The 25195-nt window shown below is 44.1% G+C and overlaps 1 protein-coding gene across 2 annotated transcripts; it reads left to right on the plus strand.

The window, feature by feature from the left end:
• Window positions 1-760: 760 nt before the first annotated feature.
• Window positions 761-24410, plus strand: ZBTB21 (zinc finger and BTB domain containing 21). Of its 2 annotated transcripts, XM_039480595.2 has the most exons (3): window positions 761-869; window positions 17176-18791; window positions 19395-24410. In XM_039480595.2, exons 2-3 carry the CDS (start codon window positions 17189-17191, stop codon window positions 20387-20389), a joined length of 2598 nt encoding a protein of 865 aa, XP_039336529.1. In that variant the 5' UTR covers window positions 761-869; window positions 17176-17188; the 3' UTR covers window positions 20390-24410. The 2 variants fall into 2 exon arrangements, with proteins under 2 accessions (XP_039336529.1, XP_039336527.1); XM_039480593.2 differs by having other exon boundaries at window positions 17176-24410.
• Window positions 24411-25195: the final 785 nt, after the last annotated feature.

Genomic DNA, 25195 nt, shown 5'->3' on the forward strand with positions numbered 1-25195 from the left:
GTAACATTCACGCGGGAAGAAGACCGCAGCCCCCGAGCCGACGGGCGGCGCGTCGTGGAGAGTCTCGCGGCGGACGCCCCGGCGGGGGTCGAGGCCGGGCCAAGGGCGTCACCCTCCGACCGACCCCATGTGCGCGGGGAGCGAGCCGCGGCCGCCGGGTCCCCAGCAGGCAGCGCTTCCCCGCCCCGGGGCCAGGCGGCGTCGGGAGGAAACGGAGGCGCGCAGGGCGTCCGCCGCCGAGCCGAGGACCGCGGGGCCCCGCTCGCCGCCCGCGCCCGTCGGGAGGCCGCGCGTGGCTCAGGCGGTCTGTCGAGGCCGTCGGCTCGGGGCGCCGCCCGCCCAGCGCGGGACCGAGCGGCCGCACCACGCGTCCCGCCGCGCCGGAAGCCGGGACCAGGGGCCGCCCCGCCGGGCAGGACCGCGGCGGAATGACCCGGGGCGACCCCGCAGCACGGGTGCCTCCGGCAGGCGACAAAGTCCCCTGAGGACCGACGCGCTCCTCGCCCGGACGGACTCCACCTGGCCGTGGCCCCCAGCCGGGCCGCCTCCCCCAGGGCCGCCGCGGGCTCCCCTCAAGGACCGAGGGCGCGGGCTGAGCTCGCGGGCGGCCGCTCGGCGCACGGCTCCCGGCAGGCCCACCCTCCCCCGGCCTCGGGCGCCACGCGCCTCCCTCGCCCCGCCCCCCGACGCCCGACGCCCAATCAGAGAGCCGCGCACGTGACGAGCGCTGCCTGCGATGACCTCATCCCTGGTGTGGGATGACGTCAAATTCAAGATGGATGGAATCACAGCGGCAGCGGCGGCTGCGGCGCGCGCGAGCCGAGTGTGAGCGGAAAGGGGCCCGGCGTCTGCCTCGAAGCTGAAGACCGGTGAGTAACTGTCACGCCCCTCGCTCTAGGAGAACTGCGGGGCCCCCTGGGAGGCTACAGCCTCCCCGCAAAACGCGGCCTTTCCTGACGTAACTCTGAGGTGATTTCTCTCCTCTTTTTTCTCCAGCAGCGGGTTGCGGGCTCCCAGCGCTTCTGCGCGTGCGCGGGGCCTGGGGGCACTCACCGAGCATGCCCCAGGTTCCCACGTAGCCGATTGTGCCTTCACACTGCGCATGCTCCCTGCCCGCGCTTGGCCTCGCCCTCGCGATCGCGCATGCGCCGTTCTCTCGCTGGCTTGACTCTTCGCCCGGGCTGAGCCGCCTCTCGGGTAGCGGACACGCCTGGCCTGGGCGCGCGCCCCTCGCGCGGAGCGATCGAAATGTCTCGTGGAGAAGGGCGCGTTCTCCCGTCCCGGGCAGGCGTGGAGGGCCTGCGGCCCGGGCCGCGAGGTGCGCGCGGCAGCTGGCCGGCGGCCTCAGGGACCCCGCACCTGCCGCGACGCCGCCGCTCCCTTCACGGTCCGGGCCGCGGCCCCGCCGCCCAGTCCTCGGCCCGGTGGCCGGAGCGTGACCGCTCGTGGCGCGCCGGCCGCTCCCTCCCCGCCCCCGCCCCCGGCCCGCCGCCCCGCCAGGCCCCTCCCGCGGGCTCCCGGACCTCGCGGCGCGTTCCTTCCGCTCCGGAGCCCCTGAAGACCTGGTCGGGGACCCCCCGGCGGCCCGCAGAGCACAGCGCCCCCCGCGGGCCGGGAGCCCCGCTGCTCGGCCGGCCGCCGTCTCCCGCCTGCGAAGCCCCGTTCCCCTGTCCGCGGTCCGCGGCTGGAGGGGCCTCAGGGACCCCCGCGGCAGCCCCGCCGCGGCTCCTGGCTCTGGGGGAACACGCCGCGTAGTCCCTGCTCCGAGGCTCCTGCCTTTCGGGCCCAGCGCGGCCCCCGGGCCCTCGCGCTTTCCCCCGGTTGCTCTGCGCTTCCAGCCTCCAGGGCTCTGCGGTCTGGGAGAATTCAGCAGGAGAGCGCGGGGTGTTCGCACAGGGACCCCGCGGGGCGTGCCTGACAAAGAGGGGGCGCGTGCGACTTGGCACGGCCGGGTGTCTCCTCGCGTGCAGGCGCCCACGGCTCGGGCAGCCGGCCTCCGAGGACGCGCGTGCCTTACAGCATAGTCCGCGATTGTTCCCATGATGACCCTGGGGCCTCGGTGAGCAGCGTGCAGGCTGGTCGCACACCTCGTTTAAGAAGACAAGAAAGTGGGTCGATCCATTTTAGAAAGGTTTCTCGTGGAAAATTATTTTTTAAAGTGTTCCTCTTGTGCTTGAAGGAGCAAATCACCCGTCTCTAAGGACTAGCAGTCACTATAAGTTTAAATTTAAGCGCCTCTAAATTTGATGTCAAAAAGTCGAAATTTGGAGTTTTGGTTAACTTAAAAAGTATCTTAATTTTTCCTTTTTAACACTATTGAAAATATAGTGTGCTTCATTTTGTGGAAATAGAAGTTGAAGAAGATATAACCCCTGCCCTCGAGGAAGTTACACTGTTATATAGGAGGAGTATTAGATGTGTACACTGGTAAGGAAAAATTGTGAATAACAAAGTAAGGTTTAAGTTATTAAAGTCTCTCTATAGAAACGAGATAATTGAAGGGACAATTTTAGTTGTCCCCAAAGGCAGTGGAAGTAGGGAGAGCAGATTATAAGCTTTTTTTTTTTTTTTTTTTTTAAACGGAGTTTCGCTCTTGTTACCCAGGCTGGAGTGCAATGGCGCGATCTCGGCTCACTGCAACCTCCGCCTCCTGGGTTCAGGCAATTCTCCTGCCTCAGCCTCCTAAGTAGCTGGGATTACAGGCACGCGCCACCACGCCCAGCTAGTTTTTTGTATTTTTAGTAGAGACTGGGTTTCACTATGTTGACCAGGATGGTCTCGATCTCTCGACCTCGTGATCCACCCGCCTCGGCCTCCCAAAGTGCTGGGATTACAGGCTTGAGCCACCGCGCCCGGCCGATTATAAGCTATTTAAGGGCTAGGTTTGACCAGGTCTCAGTGATAGGCTATAAAGGAAAGAGAAGAGACTTCTGGTTTTGGAGCCTTAGAGGCTGGCAACACACCAAAGTAAATCAGGAATATGAGGACAAGCAGATGTGGAAGTAGGGACGAGTGGAGGGTAAGTACCATGTTGGACCGGAGGATATACTATGATAGAATCGTTCAGTAGGTACCTTAGAGGCTGGAGCCTCAAGAGTCTAAGCAGAGGTACAGATTTGGGAGTCATCGTCCAGTAGTGATTGAAGTCACAAGGTCTCAGAAAAAGTGAAGAATACTGCCACATGCTGGGGCTCTGTAACAGATGCTGCAGAAATAAAGGTGAGCCAGTCCAGGTCTTGAGCCTGGCCTCAAGTTTGATGATTTCTCTCTCTCTGCCCAATACCCAGCTTGCCAGACCTTGTACTGGGCATCAGGGATACATGCATACAAACAGGGGTTCTTCCTTTAGGGAGTCCCCTGAGGGAGACACATGTAAAAGCAGATTAATCGGAGAAGTTATAGTGTTACTACAGAGAGATGAAGTATTGTGGTAATTTAGGTGACTGAGCCGCTGGCTGGGGCAAATTATAAGAGCTTTGTAGAGTTGGTGACATTTCAGCTGGATCTTTCTATAGAAGTTATCCAAGTAAAGGAGAGGGAAGAAAGATATTTGGGGTGGCAGAAACTGGACATGCAAGTTTGTAGAGCAGATGGTAAGGAGTATCCAATAAGGGTGGAGAGATGAATTGTAACCAACGGATGAAAAGTCTTGTATGCCGCTCTACAGTTTGGATTTTCTTTAGGAATAGAAAAATCAGTACAGTACTCTAAAGCAGGGCAGTGATGTAATCAGCTTTAGCAAAACTAAGAGGCATAATTTTCACTCCTGCATATAATTGGAGTGAAGAGTACAGAAAAATCAAATATTTGTTGTTGCGGAAGATAACATGTTGAACATTGATAAGAATACCAAAAGATATTAAATAGATTGTCAGTCTTTACCTTCCAGTCCTCTTGGGGAGACACAAGTGACTAACAATAGAGGCAGTAACTAAACACCATGTAAATGCTGCTGAAGTTGAAAGGAGGAATTTGCACATTATAAGCTGAAATAGTCAGGGAAGGTATATTAGTTTCTTGAGCTGCTGTAACAGAGTACTGCAGACTGGATGACCTAAAAGATTTCTCACAGTTCTAGAAGCTACAAGTCCAACATCAGGGTGTCAGCAGGGCTGGTTTCTTCTGAGACTTCTCTTTGGCTTGTAGATGGTGTCTTCTTTTCCCTGCTTGGTCCTTTCTCTGTGCATGTCTTTGTGCTAATCTTCCTCTCCTTTAAGAACACCAGTTATATCAGTTTAGGGTCACCCTAAAGCCCTCATATTAACTTAGTTACCTTTTGGAGACCTTGTCTCTAAGTATGATTCCGTTCTGAGGTACTGGAGATTACATCTTTATCGTGTAAATTTGGGAGGGAATGGGGACACAATTCAGCCCATAGTGGAGAGGAGCTGGAGCTCCACTTGAGCTTTGAAAGGTGATTAATGTTCTGAATAGTGTGCTGAGGAGGGGTTTAGGTGAGTTCTAGGACTTTCCAGATTGGGGAATGGAAGAAGTCAGATGTGTAGGTTAGGTCTCAGAGATAAAGTATCTGGAGCAGGAAAGTATCACAAGGGAATAACTAAGGGAAATAAAGTGGGTTTTTTTGTTTTGTTTGTTTGTTTGTTTTTGAGATGGAGTCTCACTCTTGTCACCAAGCTGGAGTGCAGTGGTGCAATCTCGGCTCACTGCAGTTTCCACCTCCCAGATTCAAGCAATTCTCCTGCCTCAGCCTTCTGAGTAGCTGGGATTACAGGTGCCTGCCACCATTCGCAGCTAATTTTTGTATTTTTAGTAGAGAGGGGGTTTCACCATCTTGGCCAGGCTGGTCTTGAACTCTTGACCTCAGGTGACCTGCCTGCCTTGGCCTCTGAGGGTGGTGGGATTACAGGCGTGAGCCACTGCACCCAGCTAAGAAAATTTTAAAAGTCATTTGAAACCAGATTTTATAGAGTCCTGTAGTCATTGTTATTACAATTTTAGCCTTATGGAGAGCAATTGTTTTTATTTTATTTTTAAACAAGATCAAACCTGACTCTCTTCATTCAGATCTTAGGTCTCAGCTGAAATATTCCATCAGGGTATTTTCTGACCATCCTTTCTAGGCACTGAATCCAGTGATAGCGCCTTATTTATTGCCACCATAACACTTAGCTCAATCTGAGGTTATCTTTTTTTGTTTCCTTACTTAGCATCTGATTTACCTCACTAGAAAGTGGAGGTCTTGTCTGTTTGGTGCACCCCTGTATTTCAAATAAATCTAACTATGCCTTGTACAAAATAGGAATTCAGTAAATAAGTTGAATTAATAATAGAAATATTTAATGTGTATGTTGGGTGAACGATCAAACCTTTGTTCTAAGAAACTGTCTAGCAGCTGTATTAGGATGGGTTTGAAAGGCATGACAGGAACAGTGAGTACCAAGTGGAAATATATTAGGGTTCTTTAATAACAAGAACAGAAACTGCCTGGCTTGAATTTCCATTCAAGTTTATTGTAAAGATACAGGGTTGCTCTTGGACATAAAAGAAAAGCTGAAAAACTGGGCCAGGAAGAAGAACAAAAACCAAGCTAACTCCAGGAATCTATGTAGCAGGCATTAGGAAGGTTGCATTTTCAGGCCTCCACTGAGATAAATCAGCTTAATTTATTTATTGCCTTTGTCATTTTTCTCAGGATTCATATTCCAAGGACAAAGTTTCCGATTGGTTTGGCTTTGGTTGTGTGGTTTGCCCAGAGCTAGGGAAGAAGAGCACATCAGACTGTAGCACACAGTGGGACAAGAGCAGTTCTTCTGTAGCAAAATCATGGGGCTGTTAACAGGAGGTGGAATGGCTATGTGGTGGCTGGAAGAAAACAGCAAAGGCTATGACCAGAGGCTGCTCTGCTAAGGTGCAAAGGCGCTTGAACTATGTTTGAGTAGACTCATTCTGCCCGACGTGGCAGAGAATGCACCATCAAACCAAAATCAAGCTCCCTTGGTAGAGACTGAAAGTGTGGTGAAATGGAATGTAAGATAGTAACATGACTCCTCTTGAAGGATTGGATAAGCTAGTCCAGGTTTGAAATCTGAGGATATTTGCGTTGTCACCAAGTGAGTGATGATAAGACCAAAACTGAGGCAACTTCTATCACCATTGAATATGGTGTTGTAAAATCAAATGGTAGGTGTTGTAGCTAAATCCTGAGATGAGGGTTTGGGGATAAGCAGTCTGTGTGTGTTTATATTCCAAAGTCAAATGTAAATGCTTTGGATTTTTAACTAGGTGTTTGCCTTGTGCTACATGCATTCATTCTTTTTTCTAGTTTAATAGTTAGGACTATAGAAGCAATCCCCAGCGTTCCAAAGGACCACTGTTCTCGGAGTTGAATTCTAGGTTGATGTTGGATGTAAACAGACATTTTCCTGTAGAACTGGTAGTAGCAGTTTTGTGGCTAGTCTGGGAGCCAACTTAATTTATAATGTACCTTAGCTATGACACCAGTCCAAGTAGGTGAGATTATTTTGGTTCCTTTCCATTTCTCTTTCTCAACCCCTCACTCACCCCCGGTATCCTTCTGAGTGCCAACCTGTGCTTTACTTTCTTCTGCGTCTATCACTAGAATGCTCTGTATTTGAAATTGTCTACCTCCCCTCTCCCTCAAAAATCTTAATTCCATACAACTGATTTAACATTGCATAAAGAGGAAAGTATTTGTATTGAATTAATTTATGGTAAGATATGAGACTGATGTGGTGGCTGAGGCCTGTAATCCTTGCCCTTCAGGAGGCTGAGGCGTGCAGATCACCTGAGGTCAGGAGTTTGAGACAGCCTGACCAATACGATGAAACCCCGTCTGTACTGAAAATACAAACATTAGCTGGGTATGGTGGCAGGCACCTGTAGTTCCAGCTACTCAGGAGGCTGAGACAGGAGACTTACTTGAACCCAGGAGGCGGAGATTGCAGTGAGCTGAAATCGTGCCACTGCACTCCAGCCTGGGCAACAGAGCAAGACTCTGTCTCAAAAAAAAAAAAAAAAAAAAAAAAAAAAAAAAAAAAAAGCGGGACGGTCCCCCACCTCCTTAGCATTTATTACCTAAGGAATTTGAAGTGGTGGTATGAAATAATTTTTTGGAATCTAGTTGGGAAGGGTTTTGTAGCCACTCCAGGGAATTGGAACTTGAGGCCAGAACAAGCCTTTGAAGTTTTTAAGCCCCAGCAAGGTCAGATGAGCATGTCCAAAAAGTGTCTGTAGTAGAAATGTAAAAAATGGAACCTTTAGTATTACAGGTTGAGTATCCCTTATCTGAAATGCCTGGGACTAGAAGTGTTTCAGATTCCAGATTGTTTGGGATTTTGAAATACTTGCATTATACCCACTGGTTCAGCATCCCTTATCTAAAAATCCAAAGTGCTCTAAGGAGCCTTCCCTTTGTGCATCATGTTGATGCTCAGAAAGTTTTGAGTTTTTGGATTAGAGATATTCAGCTTGTATTATAATTGTCAAGTAAGCCTTCCTTGGTGTTCCCACTATTCACTCATCCACCCGTCTTCCCCCAGTCCAAATACATTGCTTCCTGAAATCAATATACCCATAGCATTCTTTACATCCTTCATTAATTACTGTCTGTCATACCATGGAAATGTGAGCTACTGGAGAACAAGAAGCAGGCCAGTTACTCATCTCCGCATCACCAGCACCTCTTGTGATACATGGTGGATAGCAGGCCCACACCAGCATCTATGAGAGGAAGAGGAGAAGAAAGGAAGATGTGTGTGTGCCGCATGGGAAGTGCTGAACATGCTGGGGCTTTCAAACATGTTGCCTCTTTTGTCCTCCATAAAAATCCTATGTGGTGGGTAGTGTTAGCTACATTTAACAGGTAAGGAAACTAGTACTCAGAAAGGTGGAGTCATTTTTAGAAAGTTACATGCCTAATAGGTGGCAGAACCAGGATTTGAGACAAGTAGACTGATTTGAAAGGCTTTTCCATGGAACTGTAAGGTCCTCTGTTAACTGTTAACCATAAAGATTCTGTCATTTTGAAATTTCAGAAAACATGAAGTAGAAACAATCCAGGCAGGCTTTGGGAAGCTCTATTTGTGTGTGAGGATCAAAGTGATAAGCAAGCTGACCCTATTTCAGAAACTGGTTTTCCTCTTAGCTTTTTCTTTTGCTCATAAATAGACGTTTTCTTCCAAGTTTCACCCACTTGTTTTTTAAGAGCTCCAAGGTTTTTCCACCATGACTGAAGTGGCAGAACTTCTGCCGTGATGAGTCAGGTAGAGATGAGCCGTGGAAAGGAGAGGTGTGGATGGTGGTGGCAGCAGTGCCTGTTGATGTGTAAGATGTGCTGCTTCTGTAAGTCGGAGGCCCTGATTACTCATAATGAAAACCTGCATGGAAATTTGGAGTGATGTGCCAGCAAACTTATCAGTCTAGTTTTGAAAAATACACTGAGGAAAAGTATACCCAGCAACAAAGCTCGCCTTATCTGAGGGCAGAAGAGCAGGGAAATCAAAAGGTTTTGAGGATTCAGTCTGCACAGCCACCAGCCACAGAATTTTGCTGGATTATCTCGTGAACTTCAGCAGTTGTGATTTCCCCCTTTTTACGTACATTGCTAATGGAGCATTTTATATTTTTAGGTAATTGTTAAACTCAGTAAATATACCTACTGTCATTAAAACACAAAAATTCACTATGTTAATTGTCTGTTTCCCGCCAGAGTAAGAAAGGGTATACTGTTTTCAAAGCTTAATTGAGTTAAAATGTGAAAGCGAGGGCCTTAATGTGAAGGTGAGGGATCTGCATCTCCCAGCTACCTCTTTCTCCTATCTCTAGACATCTAGAGTCTCTAGATCCTGGGGTACTGGGGAGAATCAACAGTATTGCTTTCCTGTGCAAGATCCTCAGATGACCTATTTTAGCCCCCAAAGCACTCATGCCTCCATCTTCCTCCAGCCTCATAGGTGTTTCCTCCCCATGTGTACCCTTAACTTTACCAAAGTCACCTGTGGTTCCCTTAGATTCCTCTTGCTCTGTCTTGTCTCTATGGTGTTGCATGTACTGCAGCCAAGCCAGCTGATGTGAATCCTGCTCTGCTACTTATTACCTGTATGATGTTGAGCATGTAACTTAACCCTCTGTGCCTCAGTTTTCTCATCTGTGGAATGGAGATGGTAATAGTACCTAACTCCTAGGGTTGATACAAATACTGAGTTAATACATTAAAAGCGTTTACTTTTGTGTATGTGATGGAATAAGCTCCCAAATTTTAGCTGTTATTAAGTGCCTAGTTACTGTTTTGCTGAGTGGAATGGAAAATAAATACTCATTCTTTGAAATGCCCTTCATCATTCCTACCTGTCATTCTCTATAAAACTTTGTTCGTAGAAAGCCCTTCCTGGCCTCCATCTTATCTGGTTCTGATGCCTGTCATCCATACTGCATCCCTACCTCTGCCAGTATCCTATCTACTGCTCAGCATACTGGAGTAGGCTGATTAGCTGAAATTGACTTGTCCTCTTCCTGCGTAAGACCTTAAGCTCCATAAGGCCAAGCCATACTTGTTAAATTGATATCTTCCATGTCTAGAAGGGTTCTCGCACACACTAGACAGATGCTAGCCACAAATCTATAACCGTTTGGGTGACCTTAGGCAAATGACTTGACCTCTCAATGCCTCAGTTTTCTCATTTGTAAAACAGGATTGATGGCAGTGTCTAGTTCAGAAGATGATAGGAGAATTGGAAGAGGAAACTGGAGGCAGTATCATTTAGCGGTCAAGAGCTTAGCCTCTGGAACCAAGCCAGCTGATGTGAATCCTGCTCTGCTACTTATTGTCTGTGTAACGTTGAACATGTTTCTTAACCTTCTGTACCTCAGTTTCCTCATCTGTAAAATGGGGATAATAATTGTATCTACCACCTAGGGTTCCTGTAAATACTGAGTTAATACATAAAAAGTGTTTACTTTTGTGTATATGACAGAATAAACACCCACATTTTAGCTATTATTAAGTACCTAGTTACTGTTGTACTGAATGGAATGGAAAGTAGTTATTCTGCACTGAGTATCAGGAATTTGGACATTCTGAGGCACTTTGCAGGCAGGTGGTCTCATTGATGACACTAAATGGAGGTTATAGGAAAATTAAGTTTTAAGTCCCCGTAATTTTCAGGGACAGTGAGTATTTCTCTTACAATTTAACTCTGAGTGACTTTATTATTGTCCTCTAGTTCATGGATGTTTACATCCAAAGAAGATAGAAACCCGTGATCCGAGAAATTTGAAGCAGTGACTTAGAGCAGAAATAAGGATCATGAAACTTTGAGTGATGTCTAAAGAAGGAACCTTTCTAAACAAAAGTGATAGAAATGTTGCTTTTTGGCCACAGGGTGCGTGTGGTCTATGCAGTACCATCTGCTCCACGTCCGAGGATGTAGCGAGCTCCCCTCGGTTCAGTGTTCACTCTAAACCACGGGGAGGTTTTCGTGTGAAGTCGCTAGTCTTTACCTGTGCTTCAGCTTCTTGGTTCTTTGTGTCTAGTTTAGACTCCCCCAAAAGCAGACCCCGAGACAGGGATTCAGATATAGATGTTTATTTGGGAAGTGATCTCAGGAAGCACAAGAAAGGAAGTAGAGTAAGGCAGGGGTGGAGGCTCATAAAGGGAACATCAATGAACAGGTTGCTGCTCACATGTAGGATGTCAAAACTGACCTCTTTAAAAAATCCGAACTCCTGATTTTTCTGACAAACTCCCATCTCTCCTAAGAATGCCCTTCCAGTTATTTTGGCAGAATCCTTAACTGCTCGCCTCCTGTTTTCTCCTGTAGTCTGTCCACTAGACATCCTAATGACTCTAACTTTACCTCCGTTGCTACCACCCTGGTCCCAGCTACCGTACTCTCTCATCTGGGTCATTACAGTGGACTGCAAGCTGGCCTGCAGCTTCCACCCTAGCCTATCCTCTGTTGTCTAATCTCAACAGCAGAGCCAGAGCAATTGTTTGGAAACATGATTCAGGTCTTTGTCATCCCTCTGCTCAGAATCTTCCAATGGCTGCCCATTTCATCCATGGTGAAAAATAAAGTTCTTCTGGAGGGCTCCCAGCCCTAGTCAGTCTTTCTCCTTATTGCCTCTCAGCTGTCCTCTTGCGTGACTCCCAGCACACACTGCTCCAGCCCTGCTGTTGCCTTAGCTTCTCCCTTTGTTGTGATGTTCTTCCTCCATTTATCTCCATGGCTCATTGCTCGCCTCCTTCAGATCTCTGATCCCATTTTGATGAGTGAATGACATGAGAAGTTCCTGGTACAGTTAGGTACTATATGAATGGTAGCGACCATTAGTAATACCTGATTTATTTCCCACAGTAGCATTATGTAGTGGCTGCTAGTATTAGCCTTATTTTATAGTGAGGTAGACTGAGGCTCAGAGAGGTTGGTTAGCCTAGAACACTGGCTCTCAAAATATCTTGATTGACCTACAGGAAATAATACATTTTACTTCTCAATCCAGTCCATGCTTGCTTATGTGGATATGTACATATATATAATAGAAACAAAAGTTTCTCAAGCTCATAATTAGCCTTCTGACATTTTCTACTCTCTCCTAGTCATTTATTTTTTAATTGCTAGTTTTAAACCACCAAATTGAGTTTAAGAACACCTTTTGACAAAGACTTGCCCAAGCCTTTAATTCTGTATCTGTTGCTTTTCCCTGTGGCAACATCTAAACTAGCTTTGTCAAAAATTATTAGTGCTGAAAAATGCTCAGTACCTAGCTGAGTCCATCATGTGTAACATTATACGCTTATTTATTTTTTTGCTGACCTCTGTAAAAGATGGTAAGGGTTTCTTTGTATACAAATAGATGTAAAGAAAGTATAGTAGGACTAAGGAAAACTTAAATGACTAACAGAGAAGAAAAAGGAAGGGAAATTATCAAGCATTCACAAATGAATTTAAGAAAACAAATAGAGGAATTAAAATTTACCATTTACTTTGAAAGGATGGTAGGCAGGAATGGACAGAGACTTGGTACAGTCTGAGCAAAACAGTTGTTTGTGGACAGGCTAAAGGTATCATCCGTAAAAGCAAAGTCCTGTGTCTGAATCTGTTAAATTGAGTTGCATCTTAGCAGCGAGTCAGAAGAAATTGTGTACCTCGTGTGGCCACTCCCAGGTTGTCAGCCTAGGAGACTCCGGGTTCTTCTGAAGAGACTGGCAGCTGGGGCAACCGGAAGGGCCGGAGGAGAACCTGCAACCGTGCTGGAGTCGAGTTTGGCTCATCTACGGTTTGCCCTCTAGGGAAAGATAAAACTGGCACAAATATTCTTAGTTACTTGGGATCCATTTAAACTTAAAAATAAATGTCTTAGCAATGTTTGAAAGAAAATATGGCATTATAAAATAAAAGGAATGAGCTGGGCGTGGTGGCTCACGCCTATAATCCCAGCACTTTGGGAGGCCAAGGTGGGCAGATCATGTGAGGTTAGGAGTTCAGGATCAGCCTAGACAATATGGTGAAACCCCGTCTCTACTAAAAATACAAAAATTAGCTGGGCATGGTGGTGCACGCCTGTAATACCAGCTACTCAGAAGGCTGAGGCGGGAGAATTGCTTGAATCTGGGAGGCAGAGGTTGCGGTGAGCCAAGATTGAGCCATTACACCCCAGCCTGGGCAACAAGGCGAAACACCATCTTTAAAAAAGAAAATGAAAAGGATGAGGTGTTAGAGGAACAGAAGCCTAAGTGAAGGGTCAAATGCAGGGAGTCAGGCATTGTCTCTGCATGAAATGGCTTTGTCTGTATCAAGAGTATAATTGGGTTAATCTGCTTTGTTCCTTTGATACTGAGTTAGATGCCTTTTAATCCTGCAATTTCTGAAAGTTAACTGCACGACATTTGTTGAGTTTTCTTTAGATGAACTCTTTGCAACAGCCCTGCAAGAAGAGGGCACAGTTGTCATTCTCATCTCACGTGAGGAACCTGCCACACTGAGAGGCTAACATAAACACCCCAGGACCGTCAGCCAGCCTGCAAGGAGCTGCCATCTCGACCTAAGTGTCTGGCCCCAGACTTGCACTCTGCCACTAGGCCGCCTCTTCTTACTTTTAGATTCGAAGAGCATTTCAGTGAAATCTCAGTTTAAACTCTTTAATTAAATTTAGAGCCAGGCTACTTTCCTTTATTCTTTAATACTTCTCATCGTTTTTTTTTTTTTTTTTTAGATAAGAGTCTTGCTCTGTCGCTGGAGTGCAGTGGCTCAATTTTGGTTCACCGCAGCCTCTGCCTCGCAGGCTCAAGCGATTCTCATGCTTCAGCCTCCTAAGTAGCTGGGATTACAAGTGCATGCCACTAACCTGGCTAATTTTTGTATTTTTAGTAGAGGTGGGATTTCACCATGTTGGCCAGGCTGGTCTTGAGCTTCTGACCTCAAGTAATCTGCTTGGTCTCTTGGCTGAACTCAGTGGCTCATGCCTGTAATCCTAACATTTTGGGAGGCTGAAGTGGGAGGATCTCTCTTTTTTTTTTTTTTTGAGACAGAGTCTTGCTGTATAGCCAGACTATAGTACAGTGGCACATTCTCGGCTCACTGCAACCTCTGACTCCTTGGTTCACGTGATTCTTCTGCCTCAGCCTCTTGAGTAGCTGGGATTGTAGGCACATACTACCACACCCAGCTAATTTTTTTCAGTAGAGACAGGGTTTCATCATGTTGGCCAGGATGATCTTGATCCCCTGGCCCTGTGATCCACCCGCCTCAGCCTCCCAAAGTGCTTGGATTACAGGCGTGAGCCACCACCCCTGGCCAGGAGGATCTCTTGAGCCCAGGAGTTGGAGACCACTTTGGGCAACATAGTGAGTCCCATTTCTTTTAAAAAAAAAAAAAAAAAAGTAAAGAAAAAGAAAATAGTTTATTTTCACAATGCTAATAAAGACATGCCCGAGACTGGAAACTTAAAAAGAAAAAGAGGTTCAGTGGACTCACAGTTCCACATGGCTAGGGAGGCCTTATAATCATGGCAGAAGATGAGGAGCAGGTCACATCTCACATGGCGGCAGGGAAGAGAGAACTTGTGCAGGGGAACTCCTCTTTATAAAACCATCAGATCTCCAAAGACTTAGTCACTATCACAAGAACAGCATGGGAAGGACCTGCCCCCATGATTCAGTTACCTTTTCCTGGGTCCCTCCCAGACGTGGGGAATTGTGGGAGCTACAATTCAAAATGAGATTTGGCTGGGGACATAGCCAAACCATATCATTCCACCCCTGGCACCTTCCAAATCTCATGTCCTCACATTTCAAAACCAACCATGCATTCCCAACAGGTCCCCCAGAGTCTTAAGTAATTTCAGCATTAACTCTAAAGTCCACAGTCCAAAGTCTCATCTGAAACAAAGCAAGTCCCCTCACCTGTGAGCCTGCAAGGTCAAAACCAAGTTAATTACTTCCCAGATACAGTCAGGGTACAGGCATTGAGTAAATACAGCCATTCCAAATGGGAGAAATTGGCCAAGACAAAGACGCTACAGGCCCCAGCAAGTCCAAAATCCAGTGGGGCAATCAAATCTCAAAGCTCCAAAATGGTCTCCTTTGACTCTGTGTCTCACATCCAGGTCACACTGATGTAAGAGGTAGGTTCCCTTAGTCCTGGACATCACCACCCCTCAGGCTTTGCAAGGTAAAGCCCCTGCTCCTGGCAGCTTTCATGGGCTGGTGTTGAATGTCTGTGGCTATTCCAGGCACATGGTGCCTGCTGTCAAGGGGTCTACTATTTTGGGGTCTGGAGGATGGTAGCTCGCTTCTCACCGCTCCACTAGGCAGTGCCCCAGTGGGGAATCTGTGTGGGGGCTTCAGCCCCACATTTCCTTTCTGCACTGCCCTAGCAGAAGTTTTCCATGAGGGCCTTGCCCCTCATTGAGGGGACACAGCCCTGCAGCAAACTTTTTCCTGGACATCTGGATGTTTTTATAATACATCCTCTGAAATCTAGGTGGAGGTTCCCAAACCTCCATTCTTGACTTCTGCATACCTGCAGGCCCAGCACCACATGGAAGCTGCCAAGGCTTGGAGCTTACACCATCTGAAGCCAAAGCCCAAGCTGTACCTTGGCTCCTTTCTGCCACGGCTAGAGCACCTGGGACACAGGGCACCAGGTTCCTAGGCTACACACGGAAAGGGGTCCTGGGCCTGGCCCACAAAAGCATTTTTTCCTCCTAGGCCTCTGGGCCTGTGATGGCAGAGGCAGCAGCAAAGGTCTCTGGTGTGCCCTGGAGACATTTTCCCCATTGTCTTGGTGATTAACATTCAGCTCCTCTTTACTTATGCAAATTTATGCAGTCAACTTGAATTCCTCCTCAGAAAATGGGGTTTTCTTTTCTGTCGCACTGTCAGGCTGCAACTTCTTCAAACTTTTCTGCTGTACTTCCCTGATAAAATGTAATGCCTCTAACAGCATCTGAGTCATCTTTTGAGTGCTTTGCTGCTTAGAAATAGCTTCTGCCAGATACCATAAATCATCTCTCAAGTTAAAAGTTCCACAGATCTCTAAGGCAGGGACAAAATGCTGCCAGTCTCTTTGCTAAAACATAACAAGAGTGCCCTTTGCTCCAGTTCCTAACAAGTTCCTCTTCATCTGAGACCACCTCAGCCTGGATTTCATTGTTCATATCATTATCAGCATTTTGATCAAAGCCATTCAACAAGTCTCTAGGGAGTTCCAAACTTCCCCACATGTTCCTGTCTTCTTCTGAGTCCTCTAAATTGTTTCAGCCTCCACCTGTTACCCAGTTCCAAAGTCACTTTCACATTTTTGGGTATTTTTTCAACAGCACCCCACTCTACTGGTACCAGTTTACTGTATTAGTCCATTTTCTTGCTGTTAATAAAGACATACCCAAGACTGTGTAACTTACAAAGAAAAAGAGGTTCAGTGGACTCACAGTTCCACGTTGGGGAGGCCTTATAATCATGGTGGAAGGCAAGGAAGAGCAAGTCACATCTCACATGGCAGCAGGGAAGAGAGAACTTGTGAGGGGAACTCCTCTATAAAACCATCAGATCTTGTGAGACTTACTGTCATGAGAACAGCATGGGAAAGACCCACCCTGTGATTCAGTTACCTTCCACTAGGTCCTTCCCATGACATGTGGGAATTGTGGGAGCTACAGTTCAAGAGGAGATTTGGGTGGGGACACAACCAACCATTATCACCAGGCAAGGTGGCATGTGCTTGTGGTTCTAGCTACTCAGGAGGCTGAGGTGGGAGAATTGCTTGAGCCCAGGAGGTTGAGGCAGCAGTAAGCCATCATGGTGCCACCACACTCCAGCCTGGGTGACAGAGACGCACCCTGTCTCAAAATTAAAATAAAAGATAAGGGTCTCAAGACCTGCTTTGCAACTAGTTGTTAACAGTTCACATTATGTTTGAGTGTATATATAGTAATAAAACCGATTTTCTTTCAGAATAATAGACTTCAGGGTTTTTTTTATTGTTTTGTTTTGTTTTGTTTTGTTTTTTTGAGACGGGAGTTTCACTCTTGTTACCCAGGCTGGAGTGCAATGGCGCGATCTCGGCTCACCACAACTTCCGCCCCCTGGGTTCAGGCAATTCTCCTGCCTCAGCCTCCCGAGTAGCTGGGACTACAGGCACGGGCCACCATGCCCAGCTAATTTTTGTATTTTTAGTAGAGACGGTGTTTCACCATGTTGACCAGGATGGTCTCGATCTCTTGACCTCGTGATCCACCCATCTCGGCCTCCCAAAGTGCTGGGATTATAGGCATGAGCCACCGTGCCCGGCCAGGGGTTTTGATAATTCATACTTGTTTTCTGAATTGATAAGGAATAGAACCAAGCATCAAATGGATAAGGACCCTAAATAACGAACTATTATTTTCAAATATTGCTTCCATATCCACCCATCAAGTTCTGACAGCCTTTTTGATGGTATACAAATACTTATGTTATAGTTCCTGCAGTTCTTCCATTTTAATGAGGACCTGCTTAAACCACAAGACTTATTTTACATTTTCACCATTATTTAAATAAGAGTGTTCATTCATAAAGCTTCTGTCAGCCTATGGTCTGCTAAATATTAGCACCTATGCAAAGACAGCTGATGTTTCCTGGTCTTGAGGAGCCCTTCACTCCATGGAGAACTTTGCACTGCATTATCTGTAGTAATTTTACATTTTGTCTTTTAGGTAAATTCAAGCCATGGAGGGATTACTGCATTATATCAACCCAGCACATGCCATTTCTCTCCTAAGTGCCCTGAATGAGGAGCGTCTCAAAGGACAGCTGTGTGATGTGCTGCTGATTGTTGGAGACCAGAAGTTCCGAGCTCATAAAAATGTCTTGGCTGCCAGCAGCGAATACTTTCAGAGTTTATTCACAAATAAGGAAAATGAGTCACAAACTGTATTTCAGCTTGACTTCTGTGAGCCAGATGCTTTTGATAATGTTTTAAACTACATTTATTCTTCCTCTCTGTTTGTTGAGAAGAGCAGTCTTGCTGCTGTGCAAGAACTTGGCTATAGTCTTGGGATTTCCTTTCTGACTAACATCATTTCTAAAACACCTCAAGCCCCCTTTCCAACGTGTCCTAATAGAAAAAAAGTGTTTGTAGAAGATGATGAAAACAGTTCTCAAAAGAGAAGTGTCATTGTTTGTCAAACTAGAAATGAAGCACAAGGAAAAACTGTTAGTCAAAATCAACCCGATGTAAGCCATACTTCCCGGCCCTCTCCTAGCATTGCAGTCAAGGCTAATACCAATAAGCCACACGTCCCCAAACCAGTTGAACCACTTCATAATTTGCCATTAACTGAAAAGAATTGGCCGAAAGATAGTTCTGTGGGATATGCAAAGTCTCTTGAGCATTCTGGATCTTTGGATGATCCTAATAGAATCAGTTTGGTGAAAAGAAATGCAGTATTGCCTTCAAAGCCTCTGCAAGACAGAGAAGCTATGGATGATAAGCCAGGTGTGAGTGGTCAGCTTCCAAAAGGAAAAGCTCTAGAGCTGGCTTTGAAGAGACCACGGCCACCTGTTTTGTCTCTTTGTAGCTCATCAGAGACTCCCTATCTATTAAAAGAAACTAACAAAGGAAGTGGTCAAGGTGAAGATAGAAACTTGTTGTACTATTCAAAGTTAGGCTTAGTGATCCCATCCAGTGGATCTGGTTCTGGAAACCAAAGCATTGACAGGAGTGGCCCACTTGTTAAGAGTCTCCTCAGACGGTCATTGTCGATGGATAGCCAGGTTCCTGTGTATTCACCCTCCATAGACTTGAAGTCTTCCCAGGGATCATCTTCGGTGTCCAATGATACACCAGGGAATGTGTTGTGTGCTTTATCTCAAAAGTCATCTTTAAAAGATTGTAGTGAAAAAACAGCCCTAGATGACAGGCCTCAAGTGCTACAACCACATCGCCTCAGGTCCTTTAGTGCTTCTCAGTCAACAGACAGGGAGGGAGCCTCCCCTGTGACCGAGGTGCGCATAAAGACCGAGCCCAGCAGCCCGCTGTCAGACCCCTCGGACATCATCCGCGTCACTGTGGGAGATGCGGCAGCAACAGCAGCTGCCTCATCTCTGTTGGTCACGAGAGACCTGTCTCTGAAAACAGAAGATGACCAAAAAGACATGAGCAGACTCCCAGCAAAAAGGAGGTTCCAGGCGGACCGAAGATTGCCATTTAAGAAGCTAAAGGTGAATGAGCATGGGCCTCCTGTGTCGGAAGATAATTTTGAGGAAGGCTCAAGCCCTACTCTCCTTGATGCAGATTTTCCAGATTCTGATTTGAATAAAGATGAATTTGGTGAGTTGGAGGGGACGAGACCAAACAAAAAATTTAAATGCAAACATTGCCTTAAGATCTTTAGATCAACAGCAGGTCTTCACCGTCACGTTAACATGTACCATAACCCAGAAAAGCCCTACGCTTGTGACATCTGTCACAAGAGGTTTCACACCAACTTCAAAGTGTGGACACACTGTCAGACCCAACACGGCATAGTGAAGAACCCATCACCAGCCTCTAGTTCACATGCTGTTTTGGATGAAAAATTCCAAAGAAAGCTGATTGACATAGTGAGAGAGAGAGAAATTAAGAAGGCCCTGATCATTAAGTTAAGGCGCGGCAAGCCTGGTTTTCAGGGACAGAGTAGCTCCCAGGCACAGCAAGTCATCAAGAGGAACTTGAGATCTCGAGCCAAAGGAGCTTACATTTGTACTTACTGCGGAAAAGCGTACCGCTTTCTCTCTCAATTTAAGCAGCACATAAAAATGCATCCAGGAGAAAAACCCCTTGGAGTAAATAAAGTTGCTAAACCAAAAGAGCATGCTCCTCTTGCAAGTCCAGTAGAAAACAAGGAGGTTTACCAGTGCCGCCTCTGTAATGCTAAGCTCTCTTCTCTCCTAGAGCAAGGAAGCCACGAGCGGCTGTGCCGGAATGCGGCCGTCTGCCCTTACTGCAGCCTCAGGTTTTTCTCACCCGAGCTGAAGCAGGAACACGAGAGCAAGTGTGAGTATAAGAAGCTGACCTGCCTCGAGTGCATGCGCACCTTCAAGTCCTCTTTCAGCATCTGGCGGCACCAGGTCGAAGTCCATAATCAGAACAACATGGCACCCGCCGAAAACTTTTCTTTGCCCGTTTTGGACCACAACGGTGATGTGACTGGTTCTTCAAGGCCCCAGTCCCAGCCTGAACCCAATAAAGTCAACCACATTGTCACCACAAAAGATGACAACGTGTTCAGCGATTCTTCAGAGCAAGTTAACTTTGACTCAGAAGATTCCTCTTGTCTCCCTGAAGACCTTAGTCTTTCCAAGCAACTGAAAATTCAAGTCAAGGAAGAGCCTGTGGAGGAGGCTGAGGAAGAGGCACCTGAGGCCAGCACAGCCCCCAAAGAAGCAGGTCCTAGCAAAGAAGCCAGCCTGTGGCCCTGCGAGAAGTGTGGGAAGATGTTCACAGTACACAAGCAGCTGGAGCGTCACCAGGAGCTTCTGTGCTCTGTGAAACCATTTATTTGTCACGTGTGCAACAAAGCTTTTCGTACTAATTTTCGACTCTGGAGTCACTTCCAGTCGCATATGTCTCAGGCTTCAGAGGAATCGGCACATAAGGAATCTGAGGTGTGCCCTGTTCCCACAAACTCTCCCTCTCCACCACCTCTGCCACCGCCACCACCACTGCCCAAGATCCAGCCCCTGGAGCCTGACAGCCCCACAAGCCTATCCGAAAACCCAACTCCAGCCACAGAAAAATTGTTTGTGCCCCAAGAATCAGACACCCTTTTTTACCATGCCCCACCCCTTTCAGCAATCACATTTAAAAGACAGTTTATGTGTAAACTTTGCCACAGGACATTCAAGACTGCGTTTAGTCTTTGGAGTCACGAACAAACACACAATTGAAAAACCAACATTTTTTATGTATTAAGAATTTTCAACCCGAATTGTGAAATGTGTCATAAGAAACAAAATATTTTTTTGCAAGAATAATAAAGGTTGGAAATGGATATGCTTGAAATTAAGTTTGAGACAAATTGATAATTAATAATGTTCATAATCAACTTTAGAAATACACTTTTTAAAATATTGTGGTTCTGGACCTTATAAGAACAAGATGGTTTGATTTCATTAATGTTGAAATTGGATTAGTCTTGATTGTGTGCATGGTTCCTCATTCCATGGTGTCAGTATAATCATTAATTGAGATTTTTGGTTTTTTACTGATTTGTAATTAGTGGAATACTGTCAAAGTATTCTTTCTTTTGATTATTTTAGACACTTGAGTTCTAGTTAAATCTTAACCATGTTCTTAAGTCCAAAATATATCATGAAGAAGTGGAGTAGTTTGCAGTATTGATTTAGATCTTAGACTACTTTAGCAATAAAAAAAATAAATTTCAACTTTAAAAAGTTATCCTGACACTTGATGAAAATAAATATTTGATATTTTGTGGTCATGTCGAACTTCCTTTTGTATGAAAGTTGTGAGAAGTTTAAATCAGCAATAGTAACAGTTAGATTTTTATAAACAAAAACTTGCTCTCAGTCCCTTAATATAATAAATGATAGTTAAACTCTATGAAAGACCTGGGAAATGAAAACATAATTTATGGAAGTTCCCTACAGCAAGTTTATAAGGGCTTCAGTAGTGATAGACATTATAATAAAAACTTGTACCATGTTATACATATGCTGCACCACGATCTAAATTCAGACCAGCATTTGAAGGACTGCAAATGTTTCATTTCCTCTGATTTATGCTGTCACAAATTGAAAATCTGAGTGTAGTTAGGACAAAAAACAAAGCTAACATAGGGCACTAATTTTGATTTTAACATTAGTATAACAAATAAGGTGGGGACATATATTTAAATAGATCGCAGACTCAAGAATTAGCACAGCTGATCTAAAATAATAAATTACCATTTCCAGAGAATTCAGAGCAGAGGATTCAGGGAACTGCAGTTTCAATATGCTTCTCAAGAACAGTATATACGATATACACATTTTCCTCCCTCTGTCTTTTTTGACAATTTCTTTCAGAATTTGTTGGGAGTTCGGTGGTTAAAATCATTGGCAAGGCCACTCTCTACATCATTGCTCAGTATTTCAAAAATAGATATTAAAGCACTATCAGTGGTCCAAAATTAGTTTTAGCTACTTATTTTGGTCTGTGGGGTTTGTGCTTTTCTAAGAATACTATGTAAAAATTTTGTCATTGAAAGCCTTTCAGTAGGTTATCCAAAGTTCAACTTGGTGTTTCAAAAGGGAAAATTTTTACTTGTGGAGGTGGGAGTTAGATGTATAAAAAACAAATGAAACTACAAAATCCTTTTAAGAAAGTAATACCAATTTAGACTGGAGTTTGTGTTACAACCTATTGTTTCAAATTTTAAAAAGTCAACTATCATTAAGAAATAATTTTAAATTTGTGCTCTAGCAGAAGATAACTCTGTACCCATCAATCTCATTACCAACATTCCATACCAGTGGTAGGAAAGAAACTCTCATTTTTTATTGAACCAGACATTTTTATAAAATACTGATTGATTTTATAGATACTATATATGAAGTTTTGCCTTGCATTCTTTCACTTGAAAAATCTCCAAAATCTCACAGTATTTTAGTAGTTACTTCATATTCTTAAATTTGATGGAGAAGGGAAAATAAATTGCAGTTATTGATTCTTGCCATCTTTGTTTTCTTAAGGAAATCTATGCATTTTAAAGATTAAAGCATATGGCTTTACATGAAACATTAGGAAGGATTATTGTACATTGAATTCATTCCCTATATAATGTGGTATTTCTTACTCTGATCACATTGGTAGCTGTCACTTCTTCAAAAGAAGACAGTTTCCCTGAGTAGTCATCACGTACATGGCCGTTAGAGTATCTATCAGTGATAATTCCATGATACAAAGTATCTTGGCATTGTAAATTTAGTATCCCAGGACTTGAACCTTTATGCTACATTTTCAAAAATTTTTTAAAAATAATTTGTTAATCAGTAAAAAAAAGTATTTTTGATCTAAACATAGGTTCTGCATATCTTAGATTTTAAAGATTACTGGTGTTTTGTCTTCACATTTTTGTCTAGGCAAGGAATATAAGATTTCAAATAAAATTTTGAACCAAAAGCATTTATAATGCAGTTCTGGTTTTTCTATTAATTTTTATACTGTACTTTAAAAGCATTAGGCTGAAAGAGTTTATTTTGATGGTCAAAAATATGCTTCCACTCATAACTATTTTAAATGTTAAGAAGTAAAATAATGAAAGATATGTTAATTATTCAGTAAAGTTTTTTAAGAATGTTTATCTCAGCCAGTAGGCAAATATTTGGTGTTAAACAAGTTGGTCTTAAATTGTTGCAACTCATTAGCTAGTGAAGATATTCATGTAAATATCTTTAAGATTGTAATTAATTTTGAAAATGTAGAAAGCTCATTCCATGTAAGTATGCAGGATGCCTGCTTTTTTATGCAGTTGTGGAAAGAATGTAAAATGTTTTAATATATTCTTCGTTAGTCTAAGAACTTGATATTGAATCATTTTCTTTATGTGGGAGAAGGAGGGAATAACATAAAACATGTTTTTATCACTCAAAGTAAGCAATGGAGGTAACAAATATTGTGCATTTTAATAGTAATACTTCAAGATTTGTAGAATATTCACCTTTAAAACTAGTTAGTAGGCATTTATAATTTTACCAAAAAATTAACAATTCAACAGTGGTGTTCTTTGCATTTGTGGGGAGACGTATGATCTTGGTTTTCTGGTTTGGAATGGAATGTTTATAGCCTTGCCTGTAAAAATACGCCCCAGCACTTACTGACCTTTTAATATGTGGCTCCGTCGGTGCTAATGAGAGTAGCTGCTGTGAGACAGGAATAAAATGTGTCCGTTCACTGAGGTGCAGTGTGATTGCATCTACAAGGCCGACTGTCCCATCAGGGCGAGGGAGAGATGTGAGAATGAACAGATCCGAAGTTGGCCTTTATCCCCTCCGATTAGATTTGCACACACGTGCATGCGTGAGTGTATACAACTGTTATCTGGAAATTTAGGAAGTAAAATTATTTGAAGTTTCTTAGTAAAAAGTAATTAGGTATAATTCCAAATACATTTCTGTATAAATTTTATCTAATTAACTGGATTATGAGTCAGTTTGTCAATTTACAATGTCTCAGTGATGTTTCAATAATTGTGGAATGCATTATTAATTTAAATAATGCTAACACATTATTTGAAAGTGTTTTTTAACACTGACTACTAAACTAAGTTTTAAAAATAGGTTTTCATTTATGGCTTTTCGTGGCTTTAGCACTTTAAGAAGTTTAACGTTTTTGTAATTTTTAATAGGCTCTTTCAGTGCATCTCAGCGGGTACTCCAGCTTATGGCATTTCCATGTGACTGGGGAGAAAACAAAAGTCGGTGTTTAGATTCTGGAGGAGAGAAAAACTGAGTTAACAATGTCAGGTGTTTTTAAAAGTTCCTCTTAGAGACTCTTTTGGGAACCAAAGTATTTTACTGTAAATCTTTAAAGTAACACAATTCAGTGCTCTTTCATCATTTGTTAGTGCTGTCCAGATTTTTCACACAGTTATACTCAGTTAATACTAATTTTCAACATTAGTCCAAGGCTATTTCAAGTTTTCCATTGAATATATGCTTATGGTTAAAAGAAAAACAAGTGGTTTTATAATTCTGTATATTTTGTCATATGCCTTAGCAGAGTAAGTCATTTTTCAGTTTTACTTAGGAATAAGCTTTTTTGAACTGAAAATTCATGGTAAAATAGGATGTCTATCTAATGTTAATCCATTGCTTATTTGTATTCAATTCTGTTGTCTGTCTACTTTGCTTAAATGTTTACTAAGAACAATTGGAGTCAATAAATTTGTACTGTATTTTGCTTTGAGTCAGTCTCAGTGGTATGTTTTGTACTTTGATAATAACCATTTGCAGCATTAACATTTATGAAAGTCAAGGTAAAATCCTCCTATTTGGTTACTGTGAATAGCCACTTACGAGTTGTGTGAGATTTAATTTTACCCTGTTCCAGCTTGCTTATAGAAAGGTTGTATTAAAGCCTCAGTTGCACTTTGGGAGGCCGAGTGAGTGGATCATGAGGTCAAGAGATCGAGATCATCCTGGTCAAGAAGGTGAAACCCTGCCTCTACTAAAAATACAAAAATTGGCTGGGCATGGTGGCACGCACCTGTATTTCCAGCTACTCGGGAGTCTGAGGTAGGAGAATTGCTTGAACTCGGGAGGCAGAGGTTGTGATGAGTGGAGATCGCGCCATTGCACTCCAGCCTGGGTAACAAGCAAAACTCCATCTCAAAAAAAAAAAAAAAAAAAAAAAAAGCTTTAGTTAATTGGGCACCACAAATACATGATTATTAAAACCACATATGCAACCATCTTTGCTCATCTGCCATTTCCTTAATTTGAGCTAGTAGTTTTTAAGGTGATGGAGAAGAGGTAAATGCAGAAAAAGAAACGTTTGAAGTACCCTGCATTGATATTTCTGATAGCAATTGATAAACCAGTTTTATTTGATAATCTAGAGTTCAGTGTCATCGCCTTTTTTTTTTTTTTTTTTTTAATTCTAATGAGGCTCTTCTGTAACACTGGGGTATATCACTTTTTAAAAATTTTATTAGCTTTCCCTGTAACATAAACAGCTGAATTGTAGATAAT

The sequence above is a fragment of the Saimiri boliviensis genome, chromosome 18 (assembly GCF_048565385.1).
Source record: "Saimiri boliviensis isolate mSaiBol1 chromosome 18, mSaiBol1.pri, whole genome shotgun sequence".
In the NCBI taxonomy this organism is placed as follows: domain Eukaryota; kingdom Metazoa; phylum Chordata; class Mammalia; order Primates; family Cebidae; genus Saimiri; species Saimiri boliviensis.

Bases quoted from the DNA above. Each gene is read 5' to 3' on its own strand.
- ZBTB21 (XM_039480593.2), top strand. From the start codon at position 17,189: ATGGAGGGATTACTGCATTATATCAACCCAGCACATGCCATTTCTCTC.